Here is a 12,072-nt window from a genome sequence, read left to right as displayed (position 1 = left end):
GTGTTTGGTGAACTTTATTTAGATCTTTTTGTCACAAAAAGACACTGGATGTGCCCAAAGATGTAATACCGATAGTATCACAAACTTTTTGTAGCTATTACAATGCAGGAAGGTAACCTACAATGCAATAGATGAGGCTACAAAAAATAGGCTAATACTAATCTGGCTGGGGCTGCAGGGCACAATGCTGCAGAAAGGCTCCTCTATCTACTCCTATATAGTGTGTTTGGAACCAGTTTAGCTGAATACGGATGGAACCACCACACTAATAGGAGAAATCAGGAAAAATGATCAATTAGCAAAAAAGGACAATGTATGAGGCAGTGACGCACGCTAAGAGCACTACAACCAGACGTGGCTGAAGCACACACTACAGCGTGAGCTGCACTCACACACAGAGACCTTGCAGACAGTGGTGAATAGCACAGAGAACTGTGCACTAGCGCTGCAAGGCACAGCGATTTATAAAGTAGCTTGGGTAAAGCAGAATAGAGCAAATAGGTAGCTAAAACTGTCCCTCAGAACAACAGCGTCCTATCCCTAACTGAATTCACAGCAGAGTGAGCTCAAAATGGCGGCGGCGGCTTTTATAGTGCATCATCACATCATTTCAGCAGCCAATCACAGCTATGCCATTAGTTAACATGCCTACCAGGATGTGCCCACACTTCTTAGGATCCTCATTGGCTGAATAAAATGAAACTGTCTCATTGCATTATGGGAACTTCCGATTCCGGTATACGATATTGCAAAAGTATCGGCCGATACCCGATATTTCAGCATCGGATGCTCAACACTACTGATGACACATTAATGACGTTGCACCAGCCAGACTAATCAAAAGCCACGTTAGGGACCCCTCCAAAGTAAGAGATTTGCGAGCCTCCTATCCAGAGGCCAGAGACTACTGACTTGGCTGATGGATCGGGATCCCACAAATGAGTACACCCCTCTGTAAAAACAAATCTTTTTTTTCTGTTTTATTGTTTTCATATTCTTAGGATCATAACGTGTTTTATTGGTACTATTTTGGGATATGTAAGTCTTTTTGGTCATCCTTATTTTTGTGATAAAATGACAAATGTGTGTGTTTTTTTTGTTGGAATTTGTTTTTTATTTGATAAAAAAAAATTATTGAGAAAACAAAACCTGTTTTTCAACATTTTTGTAAATGATTAGTTTCACAACGGGAACACGCAATGCGTTAGTTGCATAAATAATCCATTAGTGCAGTTCAATGTCCAGCCTGTGTGTGTTATATTGGCAGGCCGCCTATTAGATGGGGTCTCCAGTCGGATCTAATATCTCCAGTGACCATGGCATGTAAGGAGTTAACGGAGCAGCGGCAGAGTGCTGACAGTGCACCCTTTCACTGCTGGGTCCCTGCTTGATGTGGGTAGTGAGCACTGTTGGATGGAGCCCTGGGATCATGATTCCAGGATGAAGATGCAAGTCCTAATGTCAATGGGCATGTTCCATTAGGAAGTGCTTTGACGGGAAGTGGTTTATCTACTACATTTTTTTTATCTTAACATCCAATATTATGAAAGCTTAGGTTTGATCTCTGGTATCAAAGGGTTTTTTAATCTCCAGCATTCATGGTATATGCACAGGATATGCCATAATAGCTGGATAGGTGATGGTGTTACCTCCCGGGCCTCTGCCTGTCAGGAGTACAGGAGTTCCACTTTGCATTGGCTAACATTCTGAAGCCCGCCATCCTGTTCTTGGTTAGATATGGGTACCCATACTCATCTGCTTTTTCTTTTCTTTTCCAAGGACTTGAGAAGGTTCCTTTACAAAAAACTTCCAAGGTACTTTCTTTCCATAGTTTTTCGTATGATTAATGATTGCTATTATGTAATTATATTTAATAATTTAAGACCTCAACTCCCAAGGTCTGAATAACAAAACTCCTGCCCTCCTCTCTCTGACGATACAGCCTGGTCTCTGGGGCCTTTATTTCTGATACCAATGCCCATGCGTTGGCTCGTTAACAATGGTCATTCTGATGTGAGGTGTGTAGTAAATTATGTCTATTACTAACATAACCTTTTGATTGTTTTTTTATTAGTGTTGAAGGACTTCATGCCATTGTAGTGTCAGACAGAGATGGGGTACCTGTAATTAAAGGTAAGGAACTAGAATGGACATGCATGTCTCGGCATGCAGTTCTGCTGTAATGTGGTTCTCTGCCCTTATACCCACTCTTACAGCTAGGTTACACACCTCAACTCTTATCTCAAACTTCCAAATTAATGATGCGGATATGATGAACCACTGGTGAGCGCACAAGCAACTATCTGACCAGCAGATTTGTTCCTGCCAATATTGGAACTCAATCTAATAATTTCAGCCATAATGATAATTGAGATTAAAGAAGTTGTCCACTACTTGTACATTGATGCCCTATCCATAGGATAGGACATCAATGTCTGGTCGGTTGGGGTCCCACACCCGGCACTCCCGCCGATCCGCTGTTATCGGTGCCGCTGGCTGTAAGTGCTTACTTGCGGAGCTTGGCCATCAAGTTGTAGTGGCCACCACAGGGTACTTCACATTCGCCTCCTATTCAGTTCAATTTAATAAGAGGCGGATGTGTAGTACTCCACGGCGGCCACTACAACTAGGCGGCCAAGATCTGCAAGTAAGCACTTCCGTCCGGCAGCACCGATTACAGCTGATCATCAGGGGTGCTGGTTGTGGGACCCCAGTTGATCAGACATTGATGCTCTATCCTACGCATGGGGCATCAATGTAAAAGTAGTGGATGGGTTTGTTTCCATGTTGAGATTTTTTTTTTTTTTTTTTAAGCGGTTTTTGTAGCTAAATCCAGAAATGAATAATAAATGATAGATGTCTCTTTTTTTAATCCACTCTTGGTTTTGGCTTCAAAAACTGCATCAAAATCTGAAGTTGGAAACCACTTTCATTATTTTTAAAAGGAAAAAGAGGGTGATATGAATCTTAATACAATTAGTTTACTTTATTTTTTAGTCCGCTTAGAGGACTTGAAAACCTGTGATCCTTTGCTTTTTCTATATACTGCAAAACTATGATTGCTCTATTTAACTGCCACTGCCAGTGATTGACAGCAGCGCCTAGGTAGTTAAACATCAGCGACTGGAACAAGCGCTGCTGCTGAAGACTGATGGTGGCTGTATAGCAGCCGGTATATGGCGCAAGCTGAGCCCCCTCCACACATGCAGACCCCAGTACGAACATACAGGTACATGCATTTGCTCCAGAGTTGTAAAGAGCCATGCCACATGACTTGGGCTATAAAGCCAAACCAGGACCCTCTATTTGTGTACAGCCATTTTGGGCTGCTTGTACCTCATCAACCAAAAGTAGGAGACTGGATTATAGAAATGTTCACATTCAAACACTTATTGCTGTTTTCTTTATCAGTTGCAAATGAGAATTCCCCTGAACATGCTCTGAGGCCATGTTTCCTATCCACATTTGCACTGGCCACTGACCAGGGAAGCAAGCTGGGACTCTCCGAAAACAAAAGCATCATATGTTACTACACCACGTATCAGGTAGGTAAGGCTGTAGACCCAGGACGGCTTTGTGAGCATCGGGTGTGATTATCACGATCGGTGGTGGTGATGGACATGCTCATCCCAACCAGATTCAAGTGGTATCATCTTCTGGTTTAGAGTTTTTTGGGGGCAGGTATTTTCGGGCAGGTCTGTCTGACCTGCTATACAGTTGGCTTTAGATATGTAGATTGTAAATATTTTCCATAGTTCTCAAAGAGATTGTCCCAAATCAGAAAATCGTGATCCCTGGGTGCAGTTTGTTATAAAACGATTGTAAAATTGTCTGGTGTAAGCCACCCTCTTCCGGTCCGGTGCTGAGCCTCTCCGGCTGCTCCATGTGTCCAGTATTACCTGCGGGGCCGATGTCACATCAGCAGCTTGGCAGCCAGTCAGTGAGCTCAGGTGTTTTGAGTGGGGTGTTTTGTCTACACCGCCAAGCCACTGAGCTCTCTGATTTGCTGGTGTGCTGTTGACATGACGTCAGCGCTGCAGCCCATATCCGTTACCGAGAGCTATGGTGGAGACTCAGCCCTGCACCTGGGGAGGGGGAGTAAAGCGTGGGGTCCAAGAACAAGCTAAACCCTGATGAAACACTTTGTTTTAATTCCATTTGTTATGAGGATTGTGTGTAAAGTGCCGGTGTTAATAGACATATTAATAGGCCCATCCTCCTTTTAGAATTGCTGTTTCAGTTCTCATTGCACTGATATTAACCGGATCTCACTGTGTTTTCTTTGTGGTCCACAAGTCACTTTCTCCATGCATACCTCACATTACGGTTCATAGGGATCCATTGGAAGTGTTTTCCATGTTCATTGTACAGTAAAGCATCATTTACACAATAGAAAACGCCTTTAAGCAGCATGGAAATATGGAGGTTATAAGTATCACTTCATTTCTATTGTCTGTAAGTCATTGATTTGTGTTTCAGGTTGTCCAGTTTAACAGATTGCCGTTGGTTGTGAGCTTCATAGCTAGCAGCAATGCCAATACAGGTAGGCGTTCTTCTGTATTATTTACATTGTATTTACATGTCTAGCCCGATAAAAGGTGCAGTGTACAGTACAGACCAAAAGTTTGGACACACCTTCTCATTTAAAGATTTTTCTGTATTTTCATGACTTTGAAAATTGTACATTCACACTGAAGGCGTCAAAACTATGAATTAACACATGTGGAATTATATACTTACTAGATGGTGGCCCGATTCTAACGCATCGGGTATTCTAGAATATGTATGCGGCCGACCGGGCGCAATTAGCAGAGCGGTGTTTAAATTTGGCGCCAAAATCGCTGATTGGTCGCGTTTGGCAACCGCGACCAATCAGCAAAGCGGTGTTTAAATTTGGCGGCAATATCGGAGGTTGGTCGCGGGCGGCGGCCGCGACCAATCAGCGAACCGTGTTAGTGAGAACTGGAGAGCGTGTTTAAATTTGGCACCAAAATCGCTGATTAGTCGCGACCAATCAGCAGAGCGGTTTTTAAATTTGGCGCCAATACTGCTGATTGGTCGCGACCGCCGACCAATCAGCAGAGCGATGCAGAGCGTTGTTTAAATTTGGCGCCAAAATCGCTGATTGGTCGCGGATGGCGGCCGCAACCAATCAGCAGAGCGGTGTTTAAATTTGGCACCAATCTCGCTGATTGGTCGCGGATGGCGGCCGCGACCAATCAGCAAAGCGGTGTTTAAATTTTGGGCCAAAATCGCTGATTGGTCGCGGGCGGCGGTCGCGACCAATCGGCGAACCGTGTTAGTGAGGACTGGAGAGCGTGTTTACATTTGGCACCAAAATCGCTGATTAGTCGCGACCGCGACCAATCAGCAAAGAGGTGTTTAAATTTGGCGACAATACTGCTGATTGGTCGCGGCCGGCGACCGCGACCAATCAGCAGAGCGATGCAGAGCGGGGTTTAAATTTGGCGCCAAAATCGCTGATTAGTCGTGGCTGACGGCCGCGACCAATCAGCAGAGGGTTGTTTAAATTTGGCGCCAAAATCGCTGATTGGTCGCGGCCGGCGGCCTCAACCAATCAGCAGAGCGGTGTTTAAAATTGTCGCCAATCTCGCTGATTGTTCGCGGCTGGCGGCCGCGACCAATCAGCAGAGCGGGGTTTAAATTTGGCACCAATAATGCTGATGGGTCGCGGCCGGCGACCGCGACCAATCAGCAGAGCGGGGTTTAAATTTGGCCCCAATACTGCTAATGGGTCGCGGCAAGCGACTGCGACCAATCAGCAGAGCGTTGTTTAAATTTGGCACAAAAAACGAAGATTGGTCGCGGCCGGTGGTTGCGACCAATCAGCAGAGTGAGGTTTAAATTTGGCGCCAATACTGCTGACTGGTCACGACCGACAACCGCGACCAATCAGCAGAGCGGTGTTTAAATTTTGCGCCAATACTGCTGATTGATCTCGGCCAGCGACCGAGATCAATCAGCAGAGCGTTGCTTAAATTTGGCGCCAATCTCGTTGATTGGTCGCGGACTCCAGCTGACGTTGGGCGTGACCAATCACCGATTGGGCGCCACATTTAAATAGCGTCCGCGACCAATCAGCACAGCGGTGTTTAAATGTGGAGCCAAGATCGGTGATTGGTCGCGGCCGATATTTAAATTTGGCGCCCAAACCGGTGATTGGTCGCGGGCAGCGCCAGCGACCAATCAGCGATTTTAAACACAAATGTCCGGACCTTTGTAACACCATGCAGATACTGTGGGGACATCAGCGGCTAGGGTGTGAAGGGAAGACAGGGGAGCGGCGCTACGGGTCCGGATACTTCTGCTCCGAGCGCCCGCTCATGTCCCGGGTTCTCGGAGCGGAAGTACCCGCACAGGCAGCGCCGCTGACATCCAATTGGTCGCGGCCGCTATTTAAATCTGCAGCACAAATCGGTGATTGGTCGCTGTCTTGGCCCGCGACCAATCACTGATTTTGGTGCCAAAGTTAAACACTATTGTGCTCATTGGTCGCGGCCGCTGAACGCGACCAATCACCGATTTGGGCGCCAAATTTAAACATCGGCCGCGACCAATCACCGATCTTGGCTCCACATTTAAACACCGCTGTGCTGATTGGTCGCGGCCGATATTTAAATTTGGCGCCCAAATCGGTGATTGGTCGCGGGCAGCGAAAAAGTGAAAACGTGAAAAAATACTTTTTCATTTTTATGAATCAATTTGTGAAGCACCTGGGGTTCCAAGTGCTCACTATGCATCTAGATAGGTGCCTTGGGGGGTCTAGTTTCCAAAATGGGGTCACTTGTGGGGGAGCTCCAATGTTTGGGCACACAGGGACTCTCCAAATGCAACATGGTATCCGCTAACAAATTGAATGGAAAATCGGCTCAAATTGTTAGCGGACACCACGTTGCGTTTGGAGAGCCCCTCTGTGCCCAAACTTTGGAGCTCCCCCACAAGTGACCCCATTTTGGAAACTAGACTCCCCAAGGCACCTTTCTAGATGCATAGTGAGCACTTGGAACCCCCAGGTGCTTCACAAATTGATTCGTAAAAATGAAAAAGTGAAAAAAAAAACACTTTTTCATTTTTATGAATCAATTTGTGAAACACCTGGGGTTCCAAGTGCTCACTATGCATCTAGATAGGTGCCTTGGGGGGTCTAGTTTCCAAAATGGGGTCACTTGTGGGGGAGCTCCAAAGTTTGGGCACACAGGGGCTCTCCAAACGCAACATGGTGTCCGCTAACAATTTGAGCCGACAATTTGTTAGCGGATATCATGTTGCATTTGGAGAGTCCCTGTGTGCCCAAACATTGGAGCTCCCCCACAAGTGACCCCATTTTGGAAACTAGACCCCCCAAGGCACCTATCTAGATGCATAGTGAGCACTTGGAACCCCCAGGTGCTTCACAAATTGATTCGTAAAAATGAAAAAGTGAAAAAAAAAACACTTTTTCATTTTTATGAATCAATTTGTGAAGCACATGGGGGTTCCAAGTGCTCACTATGCATCTAGATAGGTGCCTTGGGGGGTCTAGTTTCCAAAATGGGGTCACTTGTGGGGGAGCTCCAAAGTTTGGGCACACAGGGGCTCTCCAAACGCAACATGGTGTCCGCTAACAATTTGAGCCGACAATTTGTTAGCGGATATCATGTTGCATTTGGAGAGTCCCTGTGTGCCCAAACTTTGGAGCTCCCCCACAAGTGACCCCATTTTGGAAACTAGACCCCCCAAGGCACCTATCTAGATGCATAGTGAGCACTTGGAACCCCCAGGTGCTTCACAAATTGATTTGTAAAAATGAAAAAGTGAAAAAAAAAACACTTTTTCATTTTTATGAATCAATTTGTGAAGCACCTGGGGGTTCCAAGTGCTCACTATGCATCTAGATAGGTGCCTTGGGGGGTCTAGTTTCCAAATGGGGTCACTTGTGGGGGAGCTCCAAAGTTTGGGCACACAGGGGCTCTCCAAACGCAACATGGCGTCCGCTAACAATTTGAGCCGATTTTCCATTCAATTTGTTAGCGGACACCATGTCGCGTTTGGAGAGCCCGTGATGTGCCTAAACAGTGGAGCTCCCCCACAAGTGTCCCCATTTTGGAAACTATACCCCTCAAGGATTTTATTAAGGTGTATAGTGAACATTTTGAACCCAGAGGTACTGCACAGAATTTGTTTACATTAGGTCATCATATTGAATAAGTTGTCATTATTCTTGAGCGCAAGTGCTCGCTACTTGAGTTTGCATCGGGTACTCAGGTATGCACCATGTACAGCGTGTGCTCGAGTGACATGCTCGAGTCCCTGCTCCGCATGTTTCACGGTTATTAGACACCCAAAAAAAAACATGCGGGGATCGCTCGTGCATGGCAGGCAATCCCCGTAAAGTTTTTTTGGCCGCGAAGCATATGGGGCAGAGACTCGAGCATGTCACTAAAATACCCACGATACTCAACGCATACCAGAGCACCCGATGCAAACTCAAGTAGCGAGCACTTGCGCTCAACACTAGTCGCCATATCGTCATCTTTTTTTCTTACTTTTGAAAAAAATCCCAACCCCAGCCCTAACCCTAGCACAACCCTAACCATAGCACAACCCTAGCCCCAGCACAACCCTAGCCCCAGCACAACCCTAGCCCCAGCACAGCCCTAGCCCCAAACCCAGCCCTAACCCTAGCCCAATCCTAACCCAAGAGTTTATTTTTGACGCCGTTCCTTGTGCGGTATAAGTGATTAGACGACTTTATTCTTCGGGTCGGTGTGATTACAGCAATGGCAGAATCATATGGGGTTTTTATGACTGACAGCTGTCACACACTAAAAGACGCATTTTTTTGTAAAATCTAGTTTTTGCATCGCCATATTTTGAGAGCTATAATTTTTCCAGATTTTGGCAGACAGTCATGTGACGGCTCGTTTTTTGCGGGATGACTTGACGTTGTTATTGGTGCCATTTTCAGGCACGAGATATTTTTTGATCGCTTTCTATTCCGATTTTTGGGAGGCAGAATAAACAAAAACCAACAATTCAGGAATTGTTTTTTTTTTTTTTTTTTTTATTCTGTTCCGCGTGTGGTAAAACTGATGAGGTAGCTTTATTCTTCGGGTCAGTACGTTTACAGCGGTACCACATTTGTATCATTTTTCTATGTTTTGGCGCTTATACACAATAAAAGCTATTTTATAGAAAAAAATATTTTTTAGCATCGCTTTATTCTGAGAGCTATAACTTTTTTACTTTTCGGCTGATGGAGCTGTATGGCGGCTTGTTTTTTGCGGGACAAGATGACGTTTTCAGCGGTACCATTTTTATTTATATGCGTCTTTTTGATCGCGTGTTATTCAACTTTTTGTTTGGCGGTATGGTGATAAAGCATTGTTTTTTGCTTCGTTTTTTTATTTATTTTTTTTACCGTGTTCACTGAAGGGGTTAACTAGTGGGACAGTTTTATAGGTCAGGTTGTTCCGGACGCGGCGATACCAAATATGTGTACTTTTATTGTTTTTTTTTGTTTTTTTTTATAATAATATTTATTGATGGGTACATTATATTTTTATTTTTGGTGGATTATTTTTTTTATTTTTTTTTTATATTTTTGCAATTTTTTTTTTTTCCACTTTCAGACAGTTTATACACTTTATTACTTTGTCCCACTCTGGGACTTTCACTTTTTTTTCTCTGATCGCCTGCATGGCACAGGAATGGAGCACCATCCCTATGCCATGCAGGCTATCAGCGGTGCACAGTGTGAAGATTGTTTGGAAATGCACTGCGCATGTCCAAACAATCTTCCTGCTGTCTGGTGACCCGGATGTTGTCATGACGACATCGGGTCGTCATGGCAACACCCGGGAAGCCTTTGCAGACTGCGCTGGAAGCCGGAAGAGGAGGTGAGTATCGGCGATCACCTCCCCTTGCCCCCGCAATGCCGCGATCGGCTGCGATCGACTTCGATCGCAGCATCGCGGGGGTTAATGTGCTGGGAGTGGTGCAGGACCGCTCCCTGCACATAGTACCGGGTGTCAGCTGTGACAATCAGCTGACACCCGGCGGCGATCGCGCCCGCACAGCCTGTGTGCGCGCGCGATCGCCATGACGTACTAATACAGGTCTGGCTCTTAAGTCCCAGGGCACAGACGCGTATTAGTACGTCAGATGTTGTTAAGGGGTTAACGTCAAAAAAGTGCTCTGGTCTCCAATTCTCAACACTAGTACTGGCAGATCCACTTCCAACTTGTGCCCGCTTTCCTGGACTATAATACGGGTGTCCTATTCTTCAGAGGATAGCACGCCCATCATTCAGCTGAGTGGAAGCAATGGATCTAAATTGACTCTCACATCAAACATTTGCTTAAAATCTGTCTGGTGAAAACAAGTAACCGCCTATGCACAAGGTAGCTGATAACTGATTGATTGGTGGAGGTATGACCACTGCAACCTGCACCGATTGGTAAAAGGGGGCACTTTCATGCCCATTAGAAAGATGGTTGACCGCTGCTCTACTCATTCCCTGTGGGCTGTGGAATGCTGCATTCGGCTTTTTCTGGCAGCCCCATAGAGAACGAATGGTCCTGCAATCAGGCATGTGCACTGCTGATGAACTTTAATGAGGATAAAAGTACCCTGCTGGTGATAAAAATTTCTTGATTTGCCCCCACTAATCAATAAGTGATAACTCGTCTTTGGAGAATCCCTTTAGCCAAAATGTATTGGCTTCATGTGTGCTCTGAATGGAAGCCACTACAATAGTAATTACACTGCACAACAAATGCCATCAATAACCAGTCTCAGACGCATCCAGCACTATGTCTACCATATTGTCCACCTGAACTAAGATTACACAGTGGGCTAGTCATCACTGACCAGTTATCAGCCACTAACAAATGTCACAACTGGCTCAACATAGTCAAGTTTTAGTTCTATCTGCATAATATTAGTTTCATTTTGTAATGAGGATTAAAGTTCCTTCTGCTTCCAAACAGTGCGACACGACCTCCACGATCAGTAAGTTACAGAACTTGTCTTCACTCAATATCCCCTTTAAGCAGTTGGACAAAGAGCAGTTCCCAGAACAGGTTCCTCTCATTTCTACCGTTTGATGCAGTTTTATGCCGGATGATGGAAAGTTTCAGGTTCCCATTTTCTGCCCTGAAATCGGAGTACACATATTGTCTACAGCAGCTTGTAGTCTGCCAACAGCTGGAATATACATAGAAATATGGACTTCTGCAGTCAATTTTCACTATTTATTCATATATATTTTTTTTTTAGGTCTAATCCTTAGTTTGGAAAAAGAACTTGGCCCCTTGTTTGAAGAGCTTCGGCAAGTGGTGGAGAATTCTTCATCTGCGTGGTCCTCAAAAGAAGTCATGAACTTTTGGTGTGGGGAAAAAAAAAAAGGTTGCCATTTCCAAAGCAATGAAACACTTTGTACTTGTAGTTCTGCCAGTGCACTGAGTAATATTCCTCTCTGCTAGAGAAATGAAGGAGAACTGCTGGATTTCTAGGGGGCATCAGCCCTAACATTTCACATTCACCCTAAGTGAAGGAGCTTATCCACTGCAGAGATGGATCCAGTTGTGGTTACACTGGGCAATTAACCAACAAATTCCCTGCAGATAACCATTGTATTAACACAGTAAGAGGCGTAGATTTGTATCGGTCGTATTCTCTGTTGCTTTTCTATTTGGAACCACATTAAATTGTAACTTACTGATATTAAACCTAGGACATTGTGTGCACAGAGCCAATGATGACGTGTGAGTGTCTCAGTGAGATCTGCAGATCTTTGTAGCTGGTTTCATAGCGGCTTAAAATGACATTGGTCTGCACTGACGGGTAAAATCCAGAAGCAGAATACTGCTAGAATGGTTTGCTCTCTAGCTCCCCCTGTTGTTAGTCCTCCTCATGGTCACTATGGAGGACGACTGATCAGAGTGAAGCTGCCATCCACCTTCCAAACCACAAATTCTTACCAACACATTAGGACTATAATAGCTAGCTATCTTCAGTGAACTTTCAACCTAGAACGGAGCAGAGCAGTGGCAATGGGGAAAGTCAGAT

At 45.1% G+C, this 12,072-nt stretch overlaps 1 protein-coding gene across 1 annotated transcript; it reads left to right on the top strand.

Annotated features, from left to right (window-relative positions):
- Positions 1-1,331: 1,331 nt before the first annotated feature.
- On the top strand, positions 1,332-11,732 carry LOC141197833 (ragulator complex protein LAMTOR3-like). The gene is made up of 5 exons (XM_073662904.1): positions 1,332-1,814; positions 2,075-2,133; positions 3,412-3,545; positions 4,480-4,543; positions 11,281-11,732. The coding sequence occupies exons 1-5, from the start codon at positions 1,738-1,740 to the stop codon at positions 11,484-11,486; spliced, it is 540 nt and encodes a 179-aa protein (XP_073519005.1). The 5' UTR covers positions 1,332-1,737; the 3' UTR covers positions 11,487-11,732.
- The last annotated feature ends 340 nt before the right edge of the window (positions 11,733-12,072 follow it).

The sequence above is a fragment of the Phyllobates terribilis genome, unplaced genomic scaffold (genome assembly GCF_046119375.1).
Source record: "Phyllobates terribilis strain yellow unplaced genomic scaffold, ASM4611937v1 Scaffold_92__1_contigs__length_6168646, whole genome shotgun sequence".
Lineage (NCBI taxonomy): Eukaryota > Metazoa > Chordata > Amphibia > Anura > Dendrobatidae > Phyllobates > Phyllobates terribilis.
This window is presented reverse-complemented; position numbering and strand designations above follow the sequence as displayed.

What these genes read in the sequence shown, in the direction of transcription:
- LOC141197833 (XM_073662904.1), top strand. Translation starts at nt 1,738, where the DNA reads ATGGGTACCCATACTCATCTGCTTTTTCTTTTCTTTTCCAAGGACTTG. An exon ending in GTTACTACACCACGTATCAG is followed by an intron (nt 3,546 to 4,479) that starts GTAGGTAAGGCT and finishes TTTGTGTTTCAG; the next exon opens with GTTGTCCAGTTTAACAGATT. An exon ending in TAGCAGCAATGCCAATACAG is followed by an intron (nt 4,544 to 11,280) that starts GTAGGCGTTCTT and finishes TTTTTTTTTTAG; the next exon opens with GTCTAATCCTTAGTTTGGAA.